Source organism: Herpailurus yagouaroundi, unplaced genomic scaffold, assembly GCF_014898765.1.
Source record: "Herpailurus yagouaroundi ecotype Mexico unplaced genomic scaffold, PumYag 166, whole genome shotgun sequence".
Lineage (NCBI taxonomy): Eukaryota > Metazoa > Chordata > Mammalia > Carnivora > Felidae > Herpailurus > Herpailurus yagouaroundi.
Genome location: NW_024412407.1, coordinates 16937791 through 16965377, shown reverse-complemented (window position 1 = coordinate 16965377; position 27587 = coordinate 16937791). Strand labels below are relative to the sequence as shown.

Here is a 27587-nt window from a genome sequence, read left to right as displayed (position 1 = left end):
CAGGAGGGGCCCTGTGGCAGCAGGAGGGAGTCAGATCTGCTGCCGGAGGTTTGGCTCCGCAGAAGCGCAGAGTTGGGTGTTTGCGCGGAGCGAGCAAGTTCCCTGGCAGGAACTGGTTCTCTTTGGAATTTTGGCTGGGGGGTGGGCGGGGAAGATGGCGCTGGCGAGCGCCTTTGTTCCCCACCAAACTGAGCTCTGTTGTCCGGGGGCTCAGCAGCTCTCCTTCCCTTTGTCCTCCAGCCTTCCCGCTTTGTGAGCAGAGCTGTTAACTTATGACCTCCCAGCCGCTAAGTCGCGCTTGCTGTCGGAACACAGTCCGTCAGGCCCCTCCACTTTTTGCAAGCCAGACTCGGAGGCTCTGCTTGGCCAGCGAGCCGCCCCTCCGCCCCGGCTCCCTCCCGCCAGTCCGTGGAGCGCGCACCGCCTCGCCGCCCTTCCTACCCTCTTCCGTGGGCCTCTCGTCTGCGCTTGGCTCCGGCGACTCCGTTCTGCTAATCCTCTGGCGGTTTTCTGGGTTATTTAGGCAGGTGTAGGTGGAATCTAAGTGATCAGCAGGACGCGCGGTGAGCCCAGCGTCCTCCTACGCCGCCATCTTCCCTCTCTCTCCAATACTGGACATTTTAGATAACCTATTGTAGCAACTCCAGATTTTGCTTTCCCCCACTGAAAGTGGCTTTGGTTACTTTCGTTTGTTTAGTAACTTGCTTATACTAAATCTATAAAATCTGTCTCTCTTCTGGTATGCTGTTGCCAATGTCTCTATTCAGTTTTTTTGTTTAATATTCATGTGTGTGTATGTGATCCCAGTTTTGTAGGGATTACCCCTATGTCTGTGTAGGTTAGGGGTCAAACAGTTATTGAACAGAGATGATTAATTACCTAGAGCCAGTACACTTCTGTACTCTGCTGATGGACCTGTCTATGCATAGGGGAGCACATTTAAAGATCTGACCATTTCCAAGTCCACTGGACCCTTTTACATCTCCTCAGGACGAGTTCACAGCCTCAGGGTGGCCAGGAGACTGTGCTGAGTCAAGCTGTCTTCAGTCTCTGCTGATCATCTACAGAGCCTCAGCCAAGAAAATTATTATCTGCTCTCCTTCCCCAACACACAACCACAGCTTCAGCCCAGTGAAGCCATTGGTCTTCTCCACTTGCCCACCTCAGAACTATTCACTTTCACCAACAGTGTTCCTGGATGTCTGCCTCGCCCACCATTCCAAATCTAATAATATGAGCCCTCTTGAACTTTAGCAGAGACACTGCCAGTCCCACCCCTGCTGAACCTTTTGGTCATTGAAACTTCCTTTGTTAGGGGAGGAATGGGTACGGCCTCAAGCCAGAATGCCACAGATTCTCACTGTTCTTACCCAAAGGTCAACAATTTTCAAAGCATAAATACTTTTCAGATCGTTCTATGCCTTTCATCAGTTTCCAAAGTACCAAAATGGTCGTTTTATCAGTTTTATCCCCCTTTCTAGTTGCGTTTTCCAGGGGGGATTTTGCTAGTCTGCTCTGTCAGCCATAACCAAAAGTCCTGCCTCTTCCCATTTACTCTTTCTTTTTCTTCTCTCATCATTAAGCACTCATCTACCTTTCTGAATACTGGCTCCTTTGATTCTTTTACTAGCCCCTTTTACTTATACTGAAATGTGGACAGAGTACAAGAATGTGGCCCTTCACATTCTTTTCAACCTTCACACCCTCTGTGATGTCACATGTTCCTGAGGCTTTAACCATCATGTCCTACAGATGCCTGTAGGGTCATTTATCTAGTCTGTTTCCTGCCTCTAAACTGTCATTGCACCTTGTTGAATGCTGGTTACACAACTCTGTATCAACATTTTGCTATCAAAACAAAGTCAATATGTTCCATTCCTGCCTTTAGCGCCCAAGTACTTTTTCCATCTTGATTTTTTGTGCCTTATACAGAGTAGCTTGTGGTTATGTGATTATTAGAACAAATATTTTCTCGTTCACCAGAGTTTGATAAGTTAACTTTATCTTTCGTCACTTTTCCTCATTCTCTGTGCATTAATTTGCCTGTGAAACAGCATACTGAAGATGTTTAGTATGTTTACTGCATAGTAAGTGTTCACTAAATGATGGTGGTGATAGTGGCCATTACTGTTTTATGAAATCTTTAAAATTCTATCTCTGAAATATCAGTCTTCTCCCTAGTATGAGGCATTGTTGAGGTGTTGAAAAGAGTAGTGGACTGGGAATCAACTGAGTTTAGGATTCTAGTTTGCCACTTAGTCATGGGACCTTAGATGACTTTAACTTCTCTGAGCCACGGTTTCTTCATGTAAAAATGTGGGGATCGGTAATATTTTCTATATTTCATAGATATATAATATATATTATAGGCTTGGAGAAAATCAAATGAGATGACTAAACTTATAACATTAATATTCTACACTTTATTAAGTAAAGTTATGATTTCCTCAGCTTCCATGGTGATTTCAGACTCTATACTTTTTTTCTGGTCTACAATAATCCCTTCCAAACTAATATCCCCACATCTCCCCACTGCAGTAGATTAAGTCACACTGCAGTAAGTTAATGTTAACACATCTCAAATCTAATGCTATTGCTCTCCTACACGAAAACCTGCATTAGATGAAGCAAGTCTAAATAATTCACCTTGACTTAATTACCCCAGATTACCTGTTCTTCCTCAGCCCCTGTTTCCCCATACATATCTTATTGCCAACAAAACTCAACATGTTTCATGCCTGACTGTTGTTCTCCAAGGTCCCTCTTCCTGCCCTTCGACCCTGGTCTTCACTTCCCTTTGCACCAGCAGCTGTCCTTATCAGAGTTCATGTTGAATGCTCTCTTGTCTGTGAATGCTTTAGTTTCTTGTTTGCTTTGAATGCAAACATCATGTCTTAAGACAACTTTTATACCCTGCAGTGCCTTGATCACAGTAAGAGTCTAATAACTATTTTAATTGGATTCCTGGTTTGTTTAATATGAACAAGAACATGTCTTATTTTTCAAGTAATCTTTTCCCTGTCTTAACAGCTTATTGAAAGCAAAGGCTCTATAGACTCAATTTTGCTGTAAGAAAAGGAGATCTATTTACAGAGTTCAGTTTCTAATGGAAAAGACTGCCATGACCTAATGAAAAATTAAAATTTTGTGACAGATACTAAGACACTCAGATCTTGTCATTCTTCTCTGTGGAGTCTTTAAGTTCAAAGGAAATTACATTTATGGTAGCCTTGATATTAAACAGTTTCTGCTGAGTCCAAAGTCATTTAACACAGTTGGGCCTAGTGAACCTCATTAAATACATGCATCTTTTAAAAATCTCTGGAGTCTGATTCAGTGATGTGACCACACAAACCTTTCTAGTGACTGATTGAAGTGGTTGCCAGCAATCTGAGAATTTTCTTCCTTAAAATTCTGCTTGATTTTTCTTTCTGTTCTTACTCTAGTTTGGTGGGCCTCAAACTTCCATGGTGTCAGAAACTGGGTTGTTTTCAAATGCATCTTCCCAGGCCTGAGCCTCAAAGATTGTGGTTTCATTATTGGGGTGGGGTTCAGAATTTGCATTTTAATAGTGCCTTAGATCATTCTAATGCAGGTGATCCACAGAGCACGCTTTGTAGGGAAATCTTGTCCACGATTAAAGTTCCGTATGACCGTTTTTAGATTGGCCAACTTAATTTTTAAATCTTTCTTTAAAAAAACCTCTCTCATTATAGAGACAGAAGGTGTGCGGGAGCTTGACTTTGCAGCACCACATGCTAGAACCTGTTCAGCGGATCCCCCGGTATGAGATGCTCCTCAAGGACTACCTAAGGAAGTTGCCCCCTGACTCTCCAGACTGGAACGATGCTAAAAGTAAATGCTCCTCCCCCACCCCCTTTCTGCTCTGGGTTAATCAAGTGGCCAGGAAGGCTTGTGGTTAAAGAGAGAGATAGGTCTCACAGCCAACTTAGTAAGATATTGCTGCCAAAAAATAGCCTCATCGGAAATTGTCATCAACAGCTCAATTAGGCAAGCACTTCTGAGCCCAGATCCCAGGTTTAGAGAAAGGCAAATCACATTTCTCATGCTGATTTCATGTTAATCATTAACTCAGAAATCTGAAACAGTAGTTTTAGAAACATCTGGAATAGCAATACACAATTACCTTCTCACAGAAAGAATGCAACCATTCAGAATTACTGGTGCTGCTGGTTAATTAGATAGGTTGATACATACCAAGAAAGCTAACATGACATTTACTGTGTAAAAATAACCTAAGCCAACTTGGCTCTACCTACCCTGAAAGAGAAGAGAAAGTGATGCTTTTTAGTGTCAGTTAACATTTTCTCAGGAAAACTTCATTCCTATTCCTCCAGTTGCCTTTTATTTTTTTCACTGGTTCCTAATGAATGATTTTTTTTTTTAAGACTCGGGAGTTTCAATACTTCAGCTTTCTCAGGTTCTTTCAAAAAATCAAAGCATGCGACTCTTGATCTAGGGATCATGAGTTCAAGTCCCCCGTTGGGTGTATAGCTTACTTGAAAACAAATTTTTTTAATTAAAAAAAAAATCAGGTAACTGAAGGGAAGAATGAAAATTTAAGAGATAGGGATGGCTTAGTGTCAAGTACTAACAGTGCTGCTGTACAATCTTGAAACATTGGTACTTTGCTAATAATTCCTTGTCTTTATTATAAATGAACCCTGGCAAGAGATGAGAACACAGAACACATTCTTTGGTCTCGGCACCTGGGTCTCTTTTTGAACACAGGCTTTCTCTGATGCATTTCTCCTGCCATCCAAGTGAGTCAGTGACCACAGGAACTTCTCTTCTTCCCTTTCTCCCTTTACGGTTTAGAATTATCCTGACTTGACTTCTTCGGTTTTCCACTTCATGCCCACTTCACACTCCTCTGGGCTAAGTGGTTGGTTTTGGCGACAAAATTAGTGGTAGGACTAAGGGTGGGATTACTGCTACTCTTCCTCAAACTGCTGATCCCAGGCTATTTTATTTTGTTTCCCTCTACCTTGGAGCCTGTGTGACATGCACAGCATTCCCCAATCAGGATAGTTCTCCAAAATCTAAATAAAAATGCAGTATCTTCTAAACTCAAAGACTTAGACTTGCCCTAAGGTGGCAGGGTCAAAAATGAGACCGTTAGCAACACTGTAGGGCATTTTATTTCTCTCTTTGCTTTCCCATTGCTCCTTAAACTAATATCGTAAGGAAATCACAGAAGTGCTTTTAGAGACCCAAAAGAGAGGAGAAAGCAACAAAAGTGCATTCTGTTCAGCCACGGAACAAAGAAGAGAATTGGGTCCAGAAGTAATGAGGTTGTTGTGGTAACAGAATTAAGCAGGCTGTGGTATTCCTAAGATAAAAAAGAAAGAGCAGGACATGATTTAGGATTGAGGGCATTCCCTGGGGTTGATCCTCCAGGAGGCCTCAGCCTCCAGAGCCCTTCCCCAGCAGCACTGGAGCTCCTACCTTGTCCACACCAGACGGCTCCCATTCCCACCTCTCCCACTGCCTCCGCAGCAGAGCCTTCCTTCAGCATTGTCATCAGCTGATTCCCCTTTGCCCGACCAAGAATAGAACTGTGAATATGTTTCACCAAAGAAAGTTGGTTATGCGTGGTGGTTAATTTGCTTATAAAACTAATAAAATAGTACTGCTGAAATGCTGTAGGACATTGAATCAGAAGATGTAGGTTCCAGTGTGTCCCTACAGTATCATAGTTGTGTGACCTTGGCCAAGCCACATCACTCGCCATTCCTTTCATCTGCCGAGTGGAGCTAACAGACTCTCCATTCAAGGTTGTGGAAGAGTTAAGTGACATAATATATATGAAAGCATCTGGAGAAGTGCCTTATGCCAATCTAGTGTACATGGTAATTGTTAATTTTGAAGGTCCGTTATCTGGGTCATATATAAAAATGTGTATGACTATTTACAAGGAAGTATCCTTCAAGTTCCAAATAATCTGCTCACAAATGAAGTTCTGAAAGTATTCATTTTGTAAATGGAAGTTGCCCCTGCTTTTGGTGTCAGATGTACAGTCTCAGGTTTCTTCTTACTATAACGTTACGTTATTCAACTATCTAGTAGCGTAGCAATGACAAAATACATTTATTTACTTTTCTTTTTTCCCATTTAGAATCACTTGAGATTATATCTACGGCAGCAAGCCATTCTAATAGTGCAATAAGAAAAATGGTAAGTAATTTTCAAAGGAGTTGGAAATCTTCCAGTTAGATAATTGTCAATAATATAGCCTAATGTTATCTGTAGGTTTGGACCAAAATGAATTGGTAAAGGTAAACAAAAAAAAGATTATTTATAAAGTGTTTAGTGTTATGTGGAATAATCCTGTCCTCTTTCCCCCTCTGTTTCAATTTTCTCGGAACTGACACATTTTATACCAAATTTGTGCTTAGTCCCAATCCCTTCTGCATTATTCGGATTTTAGCTAAGGTCATTGTATTATTAAAGGCACGAAAGTAAAACCTCCCTTTATTTGGTCTTGCTGTATTTTGTTTTCATTTCCTAGGAGAATCTAAAGAAACTCTTAGAGATTTATGAAATGTTGGGAGAGGAAGAAGACATTGTCAATCCTTCAAACGAACTCATAAAAGAAGGACAGATCCTGAAACTCGCTGCTCGGAACACATCAGCACAAGAACGCTACCTTTTCTTAGTGAGTATTCTAGTGTGAGCTGGTCACGTAACAGTAATTCAGAGACGTGGTTCTGTACATCTTGGAAAAGTAGGATGCTTGTGTGCTCACCAAAGCAATTCTGTCTAATCTGGTTTAGTCAACACTGTTAGGATTCCACATAAAACAATGTCCTTTAGTAACTGAAACTTGTTCCTTCAAGGACTCAAATCTTAAAGTATTTTAAAAATAAATTTTCTGTGTACTTACCATGTGTCAGTTACTTCAGTAACCTACAGCTGATGACAACTTGTCTATGATGATCTTAGCCATCACTCACTCTTTCCTTCAGTTCTTAGAGGCTAATGAGTACCATTTTCTGACAATGGTTCTCTTTCGAATCCTCTCTGATCACTACTTTAATCTTTCCAGTTTGAGGAAGTATATACTCAAGGTTGTGAAGCTTATGCCTAAAATATCTCTGAAAAATGCATGAGTTTGCCACATAGTTCCTTTACATTGGAGGCAGTCCCTGTCCTTTCCTTTACTTCCTGGAAATGACATTTAGTCTGGGGCTTATCTCAAATGTTAAGAGCACTTCCTGGGGCATCCAGGCCATTATGTTTTTAGTCTCTGTTAATTCCAGTTCCTTTCTATATCTAATGATGTGATAATAATCAGAATAATAGCTAATGTGGAGTAACAATAAGCTAACACTGAGTAATAGCTAGTAAATGTTAGCTATTGTTATGATTGTTATTATCGTCCAAGAAACCAGACACATTGGTCATGAGGCTTGCCCAGTGAATGGCCCACCATAGCTTCTCAGGATGTTACTCACATCTGACTTTCTGGTGCAGGACAGTCCTCTCATCAGCCATACTATGAGTTTATTTGGGAGCTTACAGGGTTTCTTTCTCCCTCTGGTTACAGCCTCCTTTGATAGGAAAACTTACAGGAACTAATTACCATGCATAGTAGTATTCAGTATCTCTCATTTTTCAAAAAGAACATTTGGTCACCATATTTATTACCTAGCAGCTCTTCCAAGTTTGTATACAACTCAAGAAAATTGAAAACATGTCTACACAAAACTTGTATGTGAATGCTTATGCAGAATTATTCATAATAGCCAAAATATGTGGCCATACGGATATAGTGGTATATCTATGCAATGGAATGTTATATGGCAGTAAAAAGGAATAGAACACTGATACATGCTATATGAATGAACTTTGAAAGCACTTTGACAAGTGAAAGAAGCCATTCCCAGAAGCCCATACTGTATGCTTTCATTTATATGCAATGTCCAGAGTAGGCAATGGAGAGAGGCAGGATGTAAGTAGAGGTTGCCTAGGGCTGGTGGGGAAAAGGAAATGGACAGAGTTTCCATTGGAGTCATGAAATGTTCTGGGAGTAGATAGCAGTGATGCTTGCACAATTTATAGCTATACCAAAAACCATGAATTGTCATTTTAAAAGGGTAAATTTTATGGTATATGAATTATATCTCTATAACTTTATAAGATTTACAGATACTATCCAAATTAACTCCAAAATCTTCATTTGAAATCAACAAAAATACTTTACCACTGAGAGATCATACAGACAGCTAATAATGTAAATCTAGGACTTGTGATGCCATGTCAGGGTTCTGAGCTCTAATTATTTTGAAATGTATGATTATTGTTTAGGTACAGTGAGACCACTAGATCAGGAGGAAATTGCCATGAAAAAGATCATTATACGCAGAGATTCCTCAAAGGAGAGGCTTGCCATACCATGGGGGGGGGGGGCGGCCAGGTGGTTACACAAGAAAGCACCAGAGTCCATAAGGAGGCAGAGGAACCAAACAGAAAATGTGAGCAAGAGTGTTTATTATGGGTTCAGTGAGAAGGAATGGGCAAGACAAAATAAACAGACTTAGGATTTGCTAGTTTACATAATTCCATCAGGCTCTGGGGTATATACTGGCTGTTGTCTGAGTCATTAGGGCAGGGGAATACTGGCCCAGGGTGTAAAAGCTCAAAAAAGGAGGTGGTTAGGGTATGGCCTCTGGATTGGTTGGTTTCCATATGAAAAGCATGCATGTAGGTCACTCATTTACTACTTCTAGTAAGTGGATAACCCGAAGGAGGACAAATCCCTCCATTGTCAGCAAAGCCCCAAGATGTCAAAGCATCAAAAATACAGATTAGGGACGCTTAGGTGGCTCAAGTCATGACAATCGAGTTCCGTATCGGGCTCTGCACTGACAGCACGAAACCTGCTTGGGATTCTCTCTCTCCCTCTCTCTACCCCTACCCTGCTCATGTGCACTTGCTCTCTCTCTAAATAAATAAATAAACTTAAATACAGATTAAAAAGACAGATTAATATACTATTTGGGGCAAAATGCCTGGGAGTTAATGTCTAACCCTAACCAATGTCTTCCCTCTGCCTTTCCCCTTCTTTTAGGTGCTTAGGTAATTTCCTTTCCCTTCTTCTGCATGATTGTTACAGTTTCAATACTTAAGCTTCTAGCTCTGTGTCTAACCAATTGCCTTGGTTTAATCTTCACATTTGAGAATTATCCTGGAAATAGTTAGGTTGAATATCTTGGTGCAGAGCCAAATTAAGCAGCTATTTGGAGGACAGATGGCAAGGAGCCTTGGGGAACTACAGCCATAGTGTCTTTGAAGAAAGGACCCATCTCGTTCCACTTATTGTAAGCTATCAAACCTCTCTTGCCGTTGCCTCCCAGGAGAATGGAGTCCTAGAGCAAGAGTTACTGGAAAGCCACATTCGTCTTGTGAAGACCATCTTAAAAGCATCTCTGTAGGTCCGTTCTCTTGATCCCAGCACGCCCACCCACCTCCATCCCCTGCACTGTTCTTGTCGTGCACCCTCCTCTTGCCAGCACACTTTGCTTTGCATAGAGCATTTTGGTTTTTTATACATAGTAACCTCAGCAACCTTTCTTATTTTTGTCTCTAGAAAGAATATGAGGGCTAGTTTTCTGTGTCCTTCTCTGGTGGTATTACATTTCTCTAAAAAAGCCAAATTGCATTTAGAATCTGATTTCAACATTCAGCTGACCTTCATGTGTTTGCACGTTTTCTTGCCTCCACACCATACTTGTTTGTATTACTGCAGTGTATTCTGTTGACTAAATTATATAACCACACCTGATATCTGAATGTTTAAAAAAAAAATCACTAAATTATCCTACAGAATGACCCGGGAGGTTTTTATTCTTGGCCCTTTGGAGTTCTAGCCTTTATTTGCTTGTAGCTGGACAGGTTTTGATTTCCCTCCCCCATTCCATGACTTATTTAAACTTTGAATACAGAGCAGGCACTGGAAATTTTCTCCAATAATGTACTTTTTTCTTTTACCTTTTAAAACAAACTAGAATGAAACTGTCACTGGCGAGACATGAAATTGAATTGTTTCAGTTAAATACACATTTTAAGAGACTTAATATGAGTAGTTGAGGACACTGGAGATCAAGAAGGGGGACTTGCCCTGTGTTTTTAATAAAATTGAGACTGGCTTCTAGCTTAGCACTTCTGGAGCTTGCTCACCAGCCAGAGATTACATGTCCATAACGACTTCTGAGCTGTGGCGGTGGATAACAAGGGATCTCCTGCACCAAAAGGGAAAGTCAATCTACTTGGTGCTGCACTTGCTATCACTTCTTCTTCAGTACCAGCAGAAACCCAGAGGCAAGGTGATAACGGCTTTCACCAAAGGAGCAGGGTTCACAGAGGGAACAAGAGTGACTACCTAATTCCTGTACATATATGGCATCTGCTACTTCGTAAGCGCTATTTTATGTCTGTCAAGAGCTCTTATTTTCAGCTGTAAGAAAGAAGAAAAAAGGTATTTATTGATGAGCATTAGATTGTGACATGAGTTCTAGAAGGGTGATAAAACAGTTATTGACCATTGAGAACGTAAAGCCCCAATTAGGAAGACTATATAATAAGGGAAACATAATCTTGCAAGTGTAAAACAGAAAGAGAAACATCATTCATAAAACAGTCTGTCATCTTGCATGAGTGTTAACTGCAAAAACTAAATGCCAAGAATTTCCACATTCATGGACGGTGTTTCTATAAAATAAGAAGACTTTGCTGAACTTTATAAAGTGAACTGGGTACAGCATCAGATAACTCAGAAATTTTATGGCATGACATTACATTTGTCACTCAGTTTGCAGAAAATGAGGCTGTTGTTGCTGTCTTGAAAGTTGAGCCCTGTGCATGTCGGCGGCTCTCCCCTTCCTGCTGCACTGTTTACAGCCTGGACCAAATCCACTCCTGAGACGGCCCTCGTACAAGATAGAGAGAAATGTTAACACAAACAGCAGCAAGCTGTTGCATTAACCAAGCTGGATGGTGATGAGAGCCTTTCAGAGTGTTTTCAAATCCCTAAGTCCTGTGTACTGCAATGAGGCTAGTGATTGCCATACTTAGAACACAGCGGACTGTTAATAATAGGGCATAGGTCATTAGGGTTCTCTTCTAGAAATGTAAATGTGAAATGTGGTGCTGAGATGCATCTGTTAAAGTGTATTTAGTGCCCTTTTATTTCCATTGAGGAAATGAAATTTATGATGCTGGTTACAGGATGTTGCATAATAATGCACAAGGAACAACCGATGAGAAATTTGCTTTCAGAATGAGTACAATGGACAGTGTCACATAAACAGGTTGAAATGTTTTCAGAACCCATCAAGATTTCTTGTCTTGATGGCTTAGGTGGAGCCAAACGGGACCTGGTTCAACAGGACAGTTTTCTTCATTTAATCCTCTTAACAACCTGTGACTTTTAGAGATGATTATCCTGAGACAGGGGAAGTTATGTAGTGCATAGTCCCCAGTTGCCCTTGTCTTCCAAAAATATATGTGACTCTAGAAACAGTGTAAGAGACAATAATAGGAAGAAAGAAGGTAAGTATGGACCTTCTTTAGGAATCTGCCTACAGATTAACCTAAGTATTTAGTCTTTCCTCTTTCTGTATGTTTTAATATACTCAAAAGTGAATTAAATGCCTCCCCAAACTTACTGCTTGGTCCTGATTAGCAGGAGTAGTTCATTGTGACTAGAAATGAGGTATTATACAAAGTTTGATTCAGTTTTCAAAATAAAGTCCTTCATGTTACTTAAATTTTTTTCAAATGTTTATTTTTGAGTTAGAGAAAGCACGAGTGGGGAGGAGCAGAGAGAGAGGGAGACAGAGGATCTGAAGCGGGCTCTGAGCTGACAGTAGAGAGCCCAATGTGGGGCTCGAACTCACAAACCATGAGATCATGACCTGAGCCAAAGTTGGATGCTTAACTGACTAAGCCACCCAGGTACCCAGAAGGTCCTTCATTTTAAAAGCAGATCTGGTAAAGAAGATCTTTAAAAACTTTTTGCCAAAATAGAGGACTTCTCTATTCATACATGACAAATCCTTAAGATGTGGGCCAATATAAAACAGTAACTTAGATTTTTATGTAGGGCTTAGTGTGCTAACCCCACATGTTCTAAAGTAATAATTTGGGGTTTTTTTAACCTAATATTAAACACACAAAAATAACTGCTAAAAATTACTCTTTTTCTCTAATAACTATTGTAGACTTGCTTTGTAAGACACAGCAAAAATTTTGATGCCTAAGGGCTTCAACTTATGTGGTTGAGAATTTCAGGTCCTGGTATGTGGAAAGTCTTTAATAAATTATTGCTGAATTTAATTGAACTAATTTTCTTAATAGTACAAATGATGATTGATTTACTTAAATATCAATAAACTATGAAGAGCACCCAGTGGCTCAGTTGGTTAAGCATCCAACTCTAGATTTTGGCTCAGGTCATGATCTTGCAATTTGTGAGATCAAGCCTCACGTCAGGCTCTGCACTGACAGTGTGAAGCCTGCTGGAGATTCTCTCTCTCTCTCTCTCTCTCTCTCTCTCTCTCTCTCTCTCCCCCTCTCTCTCCCTCTCTCCCTCTCTCCCTCTGCTCCTTCCCCTCTCTCAAAATAAGAACATTAATAATTAATTATTATGAACCAATAAAGAGAAATATGTTATAAATTTTAAAATAGGGTAATTTTGACATAGGCCTAAAATCTCAATATAGTATTTCAATAATTTTGCTCACATAGAAAGTATGATATTCCCTAGAAATTCCTTGGAATTTTTGCCTAGGGCTACTTTTCGTATTGGTCACTTTCCTCTTTCTTCTTTGTTTTCTTACTTGTTGATGTGTGTTCTGTCTCCTTGCAGTTCAACAACATGTTGCTGTATTGTGTACCAAGATTCAGCTTGGTGGGCTCTAAATTCACAGTTCGAACCAGGGTTGGCATCGATGGAATGAAAATTGTAGAGACCCACAATGAAGAGTATCCACACACTTTCCAGGTATCTGGAAAAGAGAGAACACTGGAGCTACAAGCCAGGTGAGAGATTCATTCACACAGCTTTCTACAAGCATTGGAAGGAGTTGTAGGACAGAATAATTCTGAGGATCTTTCCCAAGTGAATACTATAGACCTCTGGGAATCTGGTTGGACATAAGAGAAGTAGTAGAAGCTCTTAAAAGGCAAGAATGATGTCTTCCCTTTTGATTCCTCCGTAGTGGCCTAGGATAGTGGTTTCGAGATGGTAAAAATTCAGTAAGTTACTTTGCCTCTTCAAATTTACAGGGTGCTCAGAGAATGAAGTTGTTGCATTCAAGCCAGGGTTTTGAGACTTGTAGGAAAAGGTTCTCCCCTAACACTTCCTCCCTCCGCCCTTCTTTTGGGTGCACAGTGTTTATTGATGCTTATTATTCCATGCTAAAGTTGAAGCATCAACTGTCAGTCCTTCAGTGTCTCTGCATTTGTGGGACTTGTTGGACTTTGATGGAGAGAATATTCAGAAGAGGCAGGGTAGAAAAGGTAATGATTCTCCTGCCACGGTGGAGGATACATGAAGGGGGCCATTTAGAGCCATCGTGGCCTCTAGAAACCAGGAATTCTGGAAGGGGTGATTCTTTTTTGCATGCTTTATTGAATTGGAAAGAAGGCTAGAGTTCTAGCATCCATCTCTCTAACCTAACCATGTTTAGAGGGGAAAAAACAATGAGAACCACTACAATGGATCATAGCTACCTGACGTGTGAACCTCTGGGAAACAGCATGCTGTCAGTTTGAAATATCTGCCTTAGAAGACTGTCATCCATTTATCCTACAAAGACCTATGTCATGGTGAAAATTGAGAACCTTCAGAAGGTCACAGATCAGAGGGTTAAGTACCAATCCTCACTCTGATGGTTCTGATACCCCAGGATCTGGAGACTCATAGAGCACTTCTGTTCCTTTTTGTTCTTTTGTACCTATAGTGTAGTTCTGAAGCTCATATGAATTCATCCTGGATACTTGTACTTAGTAACCATAAAAGCTTGAAGTTCAGACTTTCAAAAGAGAATAATTCATTCTGGCAGGAATCTGCCCAGGGAATCAGGGAATTGGTGATCTTACAGTTAGGGGAGATCCAGCAGGCTGGGAAAATTTGAAGAAATAGCCAGCCAGCACTTTGGTTTCCCACAGCAAATCTCTCCTGAACCTGGCATTACTTAGGGAACTGCTAGGGGACTGCTCTGAGGATTAGAAGGTGGCATTTCAAGCATGAATTAAAAGTATAGAGGACTTGGCTTTGAATGCCATGGTTTTCCGACTTTATGGTGGGATTTGGGCCCCAGCCATTCAAACCCAAGGGAGAAGGTATTTTGCTGTGCTTGGAGGTTCCTGACCTGAATCCTCACTCAGAGCCTGACTCACTGAGTGACTGGTTCTGGCAACAGGGAGGACTTATCAGTAGTTCTGACCCTCAGAGTTTTCAGTGCCGAAGTGCATAAGTGCAAGTTTTCAGTGCAGAAGTTTTCTTGCAGAAGAATGAAATGCTGCTGCTCTTAAATACCAGCACACTTCCAAATCTGCAAACCTGAGACATGTCTAAACAGCAGAAGAGAGATTATCAAGGTTTCAGGGATTGTCTAAATTGGAACTCCAGCCTTCCATTAGCAAGTGGGCTCTTTTCTCTTGAGGATGGGGCTGATTCATGAGGAATTTTGTTAAGTACAGGCAGTAATCACTTTGTAGAGTTCCAGTATGCAGTATTGGATACATTTCAACTGGTATTGAAAACACGGTCATGTTTCCTTAAATTTCCTCTTCCCTTAATCGCATTGCTGCACTTATATCTATGATTACATGGTGAATCAAAGATCCAAATTAAGTGATTACTCTTCATCCAGTCTATGATTCTTTCAAGAATAGAGACAAACATTGAAAGTCTCAGAACATCAGAGTGTTACAGAGATTGCACGGAGCCCAAAATTGGATGTATGTTTGGACATATTTATAGATAATTCACTTCTAAAACCAACTGGGGGGAAAAGGATTCTGCTTTTCTTGCAGAATGAGTCAGCCTTAAGACTGACCTCCTACAGAAGCTGTGGGACCCATTTTGCACCATGAGTTTGTGAAATCTGGATTAAAAAATTACCTCTTCAGTGTTTTGTCATACAAGCTTTCTTCTAGCATGTGCTTTGAGTAAACTAAAACTATTTTCAGCTTTTCTCAATTAACATTTTGGTAGTGTACTTCAGAATGATGTTATCTGAATGAAATTAGTTTTGAGTACATTAAATGGATCTTTTATACCACATCACTGTGAACACATTGGGGAGACATACTTTTTTGGAAAACTCAAGGTGCTAGATCCCTAATTAAAGAGGAACATTTCTCATGTTTGTTCATTCTAGTTTACTTTTATTTAAAATCTTTTAGGTTAAGTTTAAACTTTTAAAAATAAGTTAGTTTTGAAAATTGAGACACATTACTAATACCATAGGAATTGGTGAGGCCTTGACTTGAAACTTTCTTTGTACTGTGATTTCCTTTTGGGTGTATTTTGTTAAGTGAAACTTGTTAAACTTTTTTGTTAACTAAATTTTTTTTTTTTAATTTTTTTTTTCAACGTTTTTATTTATTTTTGGGACAGAGAGAGACAGAGCATGAACAGGGGAGGGGCAGAGAGAGAGGGAGACACAGAATCGGAAACAGGCTCCAGGCTCTGAGCCATCAGCCCAGAGCCCGACGCAGGGCTCGAACTCACGGACCGCGAGATCGTGACCTGGCTGAAGTCGGACGCTCAACCGACTGCGCCACCCAGGCGCCCCTAAATTTTTTTCTTAAAATAAAGATTTTTCCACAGTGACCAAAAAAAAAAAAAAAAAAAAAAAGAAGAAGGGAAAAAAAAAACCTCTTACATTCTACTTCCTCTTCCATATTTAAAAGAATATAAAGTATTCGGTCTTACATAGTTTTTATTTCATGGTCTTATGTTACTAAATGTATGTAAAAACATAGTAATAAGTAAGTTAGAGGAGTAAAAAATCTGCCATGACTGAGAAAGTAAAACAAAAAGCATTAAAGACTTATCAAGTTTCTTTGCATTTAAAAGGCTGAGAGCAGCTAGGAAATAACTATGATTACAAGGCAGTAGAAATAATTTTATCCACGCAGGCCACTGCAGTAGGGAGCAATCTTTTTTGAGGAGCAAGATTGAAGCCTTCCTCGGTAAGAGTCTTGGTCCAAGGATCCCCAGGTGAACAATAAGCAGAATCTTCCATTTGACAAGCATGGATTCTAGCTGCATTCTTGGTACATCATGATGCTCAAGAATAAATTTGCTAGAAAGATGGATGATGTCACAAGAGCCAAGCTCCTGCTAGACTCATTTATATGTGACACCTGTAGGAGCGAGGCATGTGACATTCGGGCTGGAACTCAAACTCAGCCCTAGCCTAGCAAACACATGCAAACAAATGGAGCCCCACTCTTTTGACATTCTTCAAAATCCCCCAACTTGAAGATCTAGCTCAGGCCGGAGTCTACTAATGAGGACTTTTCTAACACATTCTGTGACAGCAGCCAGCTGTGTAAGCTACCTGCAAGGGAGATGAAATAAAGAGAATTTGCCTCAATAGGAAAATAGAAGATTTGATTATAGTCAAGGAATTTTCTTTTTCCCAACAGAAAATTATTAAGTACTGGAGTCCATTAATCTGTGAAACTTCCTTCCTACAAGCATCTAAAAATTTTGTTTTGCTTTATCTGTAACAGGTTAAGTACAGTATTGCCTAAAACTTTCTAGCAAAATTATTTATCAGAGGAAATATTAAATAGCTCCCTAAGACCTTTACAAAGATATTTTAGATTCTAGAGGATACATGTAATGTTTTCTAAGATGAACTGTGACTAGTAGCCTTTGAAAATCTCGTGTGTTTTCTTAAAGGTGAATTGGAAGACTAGTTGTATATCTGGTATAACTACATCTACATTACCTAATATGTTCAGCTAGATGATGGTTATTAAAAATAACATCAGGGCAGTATATTAATGGAAGTTAAACTTAACTCTCCCACTCAAAAATTATGTGTACCATAATTTTGTTTAAGAATTTGTTTGTTCACTTGCCAAAGATTCTGTTTAATTTTTGTTGAAACTTCTTCCTGGACATCCCTGAATTTTCCAGAAAGTTGAAACAACATCAAAGCATAGTTTTATTCTTATTCACAAGTTATAACTCATTAATGTTTTCTGCATTCACTTATATTCACTTATATTCTGTTTTGTTTTAGTTCTGAGCAAGACAAAGAAGAATGGATCAAGGTAAACCGGATTTCTATTTTCGTTTTTGTTTTTGTTTTTTGGTAACCTTTGTGTACACAAACATGTACATATTGTAGCGTATACATACATCAATGTCATAAGAACAAAGTCAGTTAATTCTTAAGGTCATTTTCACATCATAGATATTTGTTTGATAAGGCATTTTCATTAATTTGTAAGTGATATTTTAATGTGTGCTTTGAATCTCATTTATATTTTAGGCGCTTCAGGAGACCACTGATGCTTTCCATCAGAGGCATGAAACCTTCAGAAATGCAATTGCAAAGGATAATGACATGCACTCAGAGGTTTCTGTAAGTTGAATTAAATTCTTTAAGTTCTTTTCTCTTTGCAGTTGCAGAACTGGCTAGACAGAATCTCATTTTTCCTTCCATGAATACAATAGCGAGTGCCTTTTTGTGCTGCTTAAACTTCTTTGTACCTTTTATTTCTTTTCCTGGGTCTTGAGTTTCAGAGCATGATATAAGCAATGTTGTTGAAGTGCTTTTTAATAAATAAGTAAAAAAATAGATGGAAATGACAGTGTTTTCTATTAAAACTGAATCTCTTTCTTTTTTAGACTGCTGAGCTAGGGAAAAGAGCTCCAAGATGGATCCGAGATAATGAAGTAACAATGTGTATGAAATGCAAGGAGTCTTTCAATGCACTGACAAGGAGAAGACATCATTGTCGAGCATGTGGACATGTAAGTGAGATTTCTTAATGGTCATGAAGGCTGCTAGTAACTATATAAGTGTTGTAAAAGCATCCAGTTTGGAAAGGCAAAAAAAAAAAAAAAATCATTCAATTAAATAAATTACTTAATTGATAAACTTATTTTGATGACAGCTATGTGCAGAACACTGTGCTGGATCATGGAGAAAAAATGGTAAGCAAAATGATAGCCAGTTTCACCTAGTTTACCTTCTAATGGAGAAAATAACCAAAGTCAAGTAAATGGACAAATAAGCATTTTAAATTACTACAGAGACACCAAGAAGGCAATCAAGAAGTTAGAATAGAGAATGATGTTAACAGAGGAGGACTTGGAACCAATTTTACTTAGAAAAATGAAAACCTCTCTGAGGCACAGATAAGTAAGCTGGTGCCTAAAAGGTGAGAAAGAGCTAACCATGGCAAGGGGGGTGGGAAAGGCATTCAGTGGCTCTGTATGTCAGAAGAACTGAGATAGGAGAAAGTTGGGTCTGCTATTGGGATGCCAGAGGTAATGGGGCTGGAGCCTAATGAGTAAGAGGAACTGGGGCATAAGAAATAGTTAAATGGGTAAATAATAGTTAAATAGGTAAATAATAACCAAAGGAGTTGATGTCTCTGAGAAAACAAGAGTTGGAACATACAGCATAAATGGAAGTTCAGGCTTTTGATGGGAGAGGAAAACTTCCCTCCATTATAACAGAAAGGAAAAAGGAAATGATGGGTGCAGATGTGGGTGTGTTTTTGATTTTGTGGTAGGAAATTTTGTCATTGAAGTATGAGGAAGAGTCATCAGCTGAAAAAAGAGGGAGAAGAGGGATGAGGGAGATTCGAGAAAGAGGGTTCAGTATGATACAGTTGTCTCTGGGCAGGGAAGTGAGCCTCCCAGAGGAACATGTGTGGACTTCTGTGCCCATTAGAAGTTTATGGTTATACATGTAAAGGGGCACGCAAAACTCAATAACTCAGGCCAGAGGGGGCTGGTGACAGGTTTTCAGCAATTTGAGCTATTTCATATGGAAAGAGTGAGGGAGGAACAAAGCATGAAATGAAGCAGGGGAGAGAGAACCGCAGGTTTTTGATGGCCTTGTGTACCAAGTTGAAGATTATCTACTTTCTTCTAAAAAGCAACAAGTAAACAGAAGGGCAGGCATTGTGGTGCCATGATTTAACATATTATTAGTATGCTGAAGTGCAACACTTCTTATTGATCACTCATTTAGATTGGTCTTTTACTGCAGATTTATTCTTCTGCTTTCCTCCTAAGTTTTCTCAGTGAAACAGTTCTGCGATCAAAGTTCAATTTGATAGCAAACTTTCCCCTCAGGGTAAGACTTTTTAATCTGTCATTGAGTTTGCTTGAAATGATTTTGGGTATTGACTGACACACTTGCCTTGTGTTCAAACAAACGTGTTTGAATGTGGATTACCAAAATACTATGATATGAGTTGGAAATAAATAAGAGAGTAGCTAATATGAATATGCAGATGCAGGCATGTTTAATTCTAACTCTTAGAGTCATTTCATTGCAATTATGAGAAAACAGTGAATTGAGTTTTTTTAAATTTTTAAAAATTTTCATTTTAGAAAGAGAACATGAGCAGGGGAGGCAGACAGAGAGACAAAGAATCCCAAGCAGGCTCCACAGTCAGCATGGAGCCCAGCATGGCGCTCAATCCCTACGACCCTGGGAATACGACCTGAGCTGAAATCAAGAGTTGGTCGCTCAACCAACTGAGCCACCCAGGCACCCCAACAATGAATAGTTTTTTTTTTCTATCATGAATTGTATATGCTGTGAACCTAAACTAAAAGTTTTACTAATATTTATATGGTTTTAAATAGTTTGTCCACTATAATTGGGAGGAAATATGCTTTTTGAAGCAAGAAGATGCTTTTTTTTAAGTGTGTGTGTGTATGTGTGTGTGTGTGTGTGTGTGTTTTATGTTTTCATTTAAATTCCAGTTTAACAGACAGTGTAATATCAGTTTCAGGTGTACAAAATCGTGATTCAACACTTCCATGTAACAAGTGCAGTCTTTAATCCCCATCATCTATTTAACCCATCCTCTTACCCACCTCTCCTCTAGTAACTATCAGTTTGTTCTCTATAGTTAAGAATCTGTTTCTTGGTCTGCCTCTCCGTCTCTCTTTTTTCCCCCTATGCTTATTTTGTTTCTTAAATTCCATATATAAGTGAAATCATATGGTATTTGTCTTTCTCTGATATACTTTGCTTAGTATAATATTCTGTAGCTCCACCTGCATTGTTGCAAATGGCAAGATTTCATTCTTTTTATGGCTGAGGAATATTCCATTGCATGTGTGTATGTATGCATTATGATACACACACACACACACACACACACACACACACACACACACACACACACATATATATCACCTCTTCTTCATCCATTAATCAGTCAGTGGATACTTAGGCTGTTTCCATAGTTTGGCTGTTGTAGATAATACTGCAATAAACACTGGGGTGCATGTATCCCTTTGAATTAGTTTTTTTTGAGTAAATACCTAGTAGTACAATTGCTGGATTATAGGGTAGTTCTATTTTTAACTTTTTGAGGAACCCTCCATACTGCTTTCCGGAGTGGCTGCACCAGTTTGCATTCCCATCAACAGCCCAAGAGGGTTCCCCTTTCCACACATCCTCACCAACACCTGTTGTTTCTTGTGTTGTTGATTTTAGCCATTCTGATAGGTGTGATATGATATCTCATTGTAGTTTTGATTTGTATTTCCCTAATGATGAGTGATGTTGAGCATCTTTTCATGTGTCTGTTGGTTATCTGTCTTCTTTGAAAAAGTGTCTATTCATGTCTTCTTCCTATCTTTTAACTGATTATTCATGTTTTGGATGTTGAGCTTTGTAAGTTCTTTGTGTATTTTGGATACTAACTTTTTATCTGATATATGTCATTTGCAAATATCTTCTCCCATTCAGAAGGTTACCTTTAATTTTGTTGATTGTTTCCTTCTCTGTGCAGAAGGTTTTTATTTTCATGAAGTCCCAATAGTTTATTTTTGCATTTGTTTCCCTTGACTCAGGAGACATTTCTAGTGAGAAGTTGCTATAGCCAAGAAAATATTTTTTTCATGTTTATTTATTTTTGAGAGACAGAGCATGAGTGGGGAGGGACAGAGAGAGAGGGAGACACAGAATCTGAAGCAGGGTCCAGGCTCTGAGCTGTCAGCACAGAGCCCAATGCGGGGCCTGAACCTATGAACCATGAGATCATGACTTGAACAGAAATCAGACAGTTAACCGATGGAGGCACCCAATTGCCCCAAGAAAATAATTTTTTAAACTGGGAAGTGTTTTTTGACAATTATCCTATAATAATTAGGAAAAAAATGCTATTGACTAAGAAATGGAATGCATTTGCATTGTACTCATTCATTCATTGGCATTCTAAGTTTATTGTGTGCCTTATGAGCAAAATCTACAAGAATGATACCTCACAGAGCTTACAGCCCAGTGAGTGTTACAAACACCAAATAATCACACAAGTGTATGATTAAAAACTAATAAGTACATCAATGGGGCACCTGGGTGGCTCAGTCGGTTGAGTGTCCGACTGCGGCTCAGATTATGATCTCACGGTCTGTGAGATCAGGTCATGACCTCGAGCCCTGCGTCGGACTCTGTGCTGATAGCTCAGAGCCTGGAGCCTGCTTCAGATTCTCTGTCTCCCTCCCTCTCTGCCCCTCCCCCGCTCATGCTCTGTCTGTCTGTCTCTCTGTCAAAAATAAATAAACATTAAAAAAAATTTTTTTTAAACTAATAAGTACATCAAGAAAAATAAGGGAACTTCAGTAGCATAGTGACAAGAAACAGTTCCTCATTCTGGAAGTTGGAGGAGTCTTCCTTGAGGAAGTGAAATTTGAGTCAACATCTGAATGATGAGCAAGAGATAACTCGCTGAAGCAGAGTTGAGAGAGGACAGGCGTATAGCACTTCAGGGGCTCTTAAGAAGCCAGTGTCACTGGGGATACAGAGAGTAAGAGGGGCCAATTATATGGGATATTGTGGGCCATCGGTAAGAATCTGTTCTTTATCAAGAGCAAAGGGAAAACTAAGGATTTTAAATAGAGGAGAAACCTATCAGATTAGCATATTTAAGACAGCATCTGGTGCTGTTTGGAAAATAGCTTGGACGGATGTAAACAGAGGCTAGAGAACGCTCAGGTAAGAATGCTACAAGGACCAGTCGTGAAATTGCAGTAGTCCAAAGTAGGATATTAATAGCTTGCACTTAGAAGGAAGATGTAGAGAAATAGACAAATCGAAAAAAAATATCTAGGAGATAAAATCAGGACTTCGTAATATGGTGACTGTATGGGGTGAAATAGAGGTGTATGTCAAGGATGATGACTCCTAGGTTTCTGACTTGCCATGACTGGTTGGATGTCAGTGCTGTTTTCCAGGATAGGGAGCATTAGTAGGGAATAGGTTTGGAGGGGTGGGGTGGAGTCAGGAAACAGCTTCAGGCAGGGAAGATCCTGAGTTGATTTCGGGAGCTTATTGATGAAACATCCAGAGATATGAAAGGTAAAGGTCTCCTACCTTTAGAGCAAGGAAGACAAGGATGAACTAGCAGAGCTCATCACCAACAGCATTATAATACCGTGATAAATATTCCTAATGTTCATGGGATATTCTTGGTCCGGTAAAAAATTGCCTTAAATATTTAAGTCTTTCTCATTTAGTATTACTGGAAGTGCTTATTGCTTAAATCTGTATGATTATTTACTCTTCATTTTTTTTTAATTTAAGGTGGTTTGTTGGAAGTGTTCTGATTACAAAGCTCAACTTGAGTATGATGGTGGAAAATTGAACAAAGTTTGTAAAGACTGTTATCAAATAATAAGTGGATTCACGGACAGTGAAGAAAAGAAGAGAAAAGGAATTTTAGAGGTATGGAATATTAAATATTGGAGAACTGAAATTTTTATGCAAGAAATGTAGAATTGTTTTTTAGCCCTAAAGAATACAAGTAGCATATTTTATTATTTCTCAATTTGAAGAAGAAGCAAGATTCATACTTTTCTCTCATCTTGCTTAATTTTGGAATCATATTCAGTTGTGTAGAAAGAAGAGGGTCAGTGCTATGTTTAGTCAACATCATTTGAGGTGAAATACATTAATGTTGTGAAAGCAGCTATAATAAAATATTAAGAGTATGAATTGTTGTCTCTTCTGATGCCCAACATTACAGTGTATTTTTTTTTTAAGTTTATTTATTTATTTTGAGAGAGAGAGATAATGTGCGATTGGGGGAGGGGCAGAAAGAGAGGGAGAGACAGAGAACTCCAAGCAGGCTCCACACTGTCAGCACAGAGCCCAGATGCATGGCTCAAACCCATGAACTGCAAGATTGTGACCTAAGCCAAAGTCGGATGCTTAAGTGACTAAGTCACCCAGGTGCCCCTCCACTGTATTTTTTAAGAGGAAAGTGTTTACCTGGTAATTTTATCATATTGGCTTCAAAAGCCACTGTCTGAAATTATTAAAATTCATATTAAATTATTACTTTATTACCTGAAAATGTCTTCCAGCTTATTGTATTAAAAATGTCATTGGGGCGCCTGGGTGGCGCAGTCGGTTAAGCGTCCGACTTCAGCCAGGTCACGATCTTGCGGTCCGTGAGTTCGAGCCCCGCGTCGGGCTCTGGGCTGATGGCTCAGAGCCTGGAGCCTGTTTCCGATTCTGTGTCTTCCTCTCTCTCTGCCCCTCCCCCGTTCATGCTCTGTCTCTCTCTGTCCCAAAAATAAATAAATGTTGAAAAAAAAAAATTAAAAAAAAAAATGTCATTTAGCAGCCAGTGACAGTAATCTGGTAACTGCTTTGAAATATTATTAAAATATCTAGCAAGTGAATGTGACTCATATTTTTAGAATAGTCAGAACCTCCCAAGCCTGGGCACTATGATGCAGCTTGTACCTGAAATGAGTTTCACACTCAAAGATACTAACATAAGGAATAAATTATATAATAAGGCCTTTGTGGCAGAAATTTCAAGGTAGCCTGGAAAGTCTGTGAAGAATAGGCTCATGACCATAATTCTATGTATCTAAAGTCATAGACATACATAGTTTACTAAGAATTTCCATGCTTTATTAGGGATCAGTGACAGTTGGGGCACCTGGGTGGCTCCGTCAGTTAAGCATCTGACTTCAGCTCAGGTCATGATCTCACGGCTGTGAGTTAGAGCCCCACATTGGGCTCTGTGCTGACAGCTCAGAGCCTGGAGCCTGCTTTGGATTCTATGTCTCCCCCTCTCTCTGTCCGTCTCCTGCTCATGTTCTCTCTCAAAAATAAATAAACATTTTAAGAATATTAAAAAAAAAATCAATGACTGTTTATTGAGCATCTATACAGTAGAAGCATACAAGGGTCATTTCTGTTAAGTGAAAAAGAATCATAAACTTCAGAGTCCATTTAAGGCTGAAAAGCTAAAAGTTTAACTCTGAATTCTTCTAGGGTATATGTGTTGCTTGTCGGCAGACCTAAATGGGGCTTTCCCTGGCGAGGAGGTGGAAAGACATGTTTCACTGGCTCCCAAGAACACAGCCTTAAGACTTTTAAACACAGCAATTGGCTTAATATAATGAGTCCAATGACTTGTTTTAAGGGATGGGTTTCAGGTTGTATCTCTGAATTAAAAATCTCTAGGTAGTTTTCTCAAAAAACCTTTATTTATTTAATTAAATAAATCTATTATGTGAGGTCTATAAGTAGAAGATATGTATATGTGCATGTACACACACATACATGCATTTTGAAACTTGCTTCTTGCCAACTAGTGTGTTATGTGCCTTAGACCGAGAGTCAACACACTTTTCCTGTAAAGGGTCAGAGAAACTATTTTAGTCTTTGCAGGCCAAGAGGAAAACCTGAAAACATTACTTCTATAATAAGAAAGAAAACACATTTTCACAAATTTTTACTGACAAAATTCAAAATACAATAATAATGTAGTATAGTTTTTTATCATAGGGCAATAAGATTGGAATTCTTTGTAGGTAGGGGAGATAACATTTCATTTCATTGGAGTCCAAAGTTAGTGTTCCCTGTCATCAGATTGATTTTAAATTTTATCTATAAAAATCAAAAAAATCTAAACAAATTCTTAGCTCTTAGGCCATACAAAAACAGGTGGTGGGCTGGTGGGCCGTAGTTTGCCTGCTGGTGCTCCTTAAGGTATATATGATGAAGGGCCAGTTTTATTTCCAAGCCACACAACTCAATATTTTTGTAAAATACACAATCATGTTGCTTGCATGTCATCACAAAGTCAAATTGCTCTAAAAGTTTCTAAGTGCTTATTCCTACTTTCTGTGCTTTGTCTGGAATGGGTAACAGAGCAGTTTGTGAACCGGCACTGTTCAGTGGATGGCACCGAGTAGTGCTACCCTAAGGATTTGAGCAATTGAAAATAGAAGCAAACCACTTGCTTCCCATAATGTGTATAATAAAATCTATTTAGTCAATGATTTTGTTCCCTTTTTAGCCAGTGATATATATATCAGGGGACAAAGCAGAAAACTATAAATGGGTCTTCAAAGAGTTGTTGCAATTTTAGAACCTTTTTTTTTTTAAATTTACATCCAAATTAGTTACCATATTGTGCAACAATGATTTCAGGAATAGATTCCTTAATGCCCCTTACCCATTTAGCCCATCCCCACTCCCATAATCCCTCTAGCAACCCTCTGTTTGTTCTCCATATTTAAGAGTCTCTTACATTTTGTCCCCCTCCCTGTTTTTATATTATTTTTGCTTCTCTTCCCTTATGTTTATCTGTTCTGTGTCTTAAAGTCCTCATATGAGTGAAGTCATATGATATTAGTGTTACTCCGACGAATTTCGTTTAGCAAAATACCCTTCAGTTCCATCCACATATTTGCAAATGGCAAGATTTCATTCTTTTTGATTGCTGAGTAATACTCCATTGTGTATATATACCACATCTTCTTTATACATTCATCCATCCATGGACATTCGGCTCTTTCCATTCTTTGGCTGTTGTCGATACTGCTACTATAAACATGAGGGTGCATGTGTCCCTTCGAAACATAATACCTGTATCCCTTGGATAAATGCCTAGCAGTGCAATTGCTGGGTCGTAGGGTAGTTCTATTTTAATTTTTTGAGGAACCTCCATACTGTTTTCCAGAGTGGCTGCACCAGTTTGCATTCCCACCAGTAGTGCAAAAGAGATCCTTTTTCTCTGCATCCTCACCAACATGTGTTGTTGCCTGAGTTGTTAATGTTAGCCATTCTGACAGGTGAAAAGTGGTATCTCATTCTGTTTTTTGATTTGTATTTCCCTGATGATGATTAATGTTGAGCATTTTTTCATGTGTTGGTTGGCCATCTGGATGTCTTCTTTGGAGAAGTGTCTAATCATGTCTTTTGCCCATTTCTTCACTGGATTATTTGTTTTTTGGGTGTTGAGTTGGATAAGTTCTTTATAGATTTTCGATAATAACCCTTTATCTGATATGTCGTTTGCAAATATCTTCTCCCATTCTGTCGGTTGCCTTTTAGTTTTGCTGATTGTTTCCTTTGCTGTCAGAAGTTTTTTTGTTTTTTTTTTTTATTTTTTTATTTTTTTATTTTTTCAACGTTTATTTATTTTTGGGACAGAGAGAGACAGAGCATGAACGGGGGAGGGGCAGAGAGAGAGGGAGACACAGAATCGGAAACAGGCTCCAGGCTCTGAGCCATCAGCCCAGAGCCTGACGCGGGGCTCGAACTCACGGACCGCGAGATCGTGACCTGGCTGAAGTCGGACGCTTAACCGACTGCGCCACCCAGGCGCCCCTGGTTTTCTTTTTCAAGATCACTTTGGCTATTTGGGGTCTTTTCTGGTTCCATACAAGTTTTAGGATTATTTGTTCTAGCTCTGTGAAGATGCTGGTGTTATTTTGAAAGGGATTGTGTTGAATACGTAGATTGCTTTGGGTAGTATTGACATTTTAACAATATTTGTTCTTCCTATCCAGGAGCATGGAATCTTTTTCCATTTTTTTGTGTCTTCTTCAATTTCTTTCATCAGCTTTCCATAGTTTTCAGTGTATAGATTTTTCACCTCTTTGGTTAGATTTATTCCTATGTATTTTATGGGTTTTGGTGCAATTGTAAATGGGATCAATTCCTTGATTTCTCTTTCTGTTGCTTCATTGTTGGTGTATAGGAATGCAACCGATTTCTGTGCGTTGATTTTATATCCTGCCACTTTGCAGTTTTTTGGTGGAATTTTTTGGTTTTCCATATGGAGTATCCTATCTTCTGTGAAAAGTGAAAGTTTGACCTCTTCCTGGCCGATTTGGATGCCTTTATTTCTTCGTGTTGTCTGATTGCAGAGGCTAAGACTTCCAAGCCTATGTTGAATAACAGTGGTGAGAGTGGACATCCCTGTCTTGTTCCTGACCTTAGGGGGAAAGCTCTCAGTTTTTCCCCATTGAGGATGATGTTAGCATTGGGTCTTTCGTATATGGTTTTTATGATCTTGAGGTATGA

The 27587-nt window shown here is 39.2% G+C and overlaps 1 protein-coding gene across 10 annotated transcripts in view; it reads left to right on the top strand.

The window, feature by feature from the left end:
• FGD4 (FYVE, RhoGEF and PH domain containing 4) overlaps nucleotides 1–27587 on the top strand; it is a 250933-nt gene that overhangs the window by 187424 nt on the left and 35922 nt on the right. For all 10 annotated transcript variants that reach the window (XM_040488466.1, XM_040488464.1, XM_040488463.1 and 7 more), the window contains 8 exons: nucleotides 3717–3855; nucleotides 6140–6198; nucleotides 6533–6679; nucleotides 12893–13065; nucleotides 17295–17325; nucleotides 17547–17639; nucleotides 17906–18031; nucleotides 22836–22976. In XM_040488466.1, the coding sequence (XP_040344400.1) occupies nucleotides 3717–3855; nucleotides 6140–6198; nucleotides 6533–6679; nucleotides 12893–13065; nucleotides 17295–17325; nucleotides 17547–17639; nucleotides 17906–18031; nucleotides 22836–22976 (909 nt within the window). The remainder of the gene's footprint in view (nucleotides 1–3716; nucleotides 3856–6139; nucleotides 6199–6532; nucleotides 6680–12892; nucleotides 13066–17294; nucleotides 17326–17546; nucleotides 17640–17905; nucleotides 18032–22835; nucleotides 22977–27587) is intronic.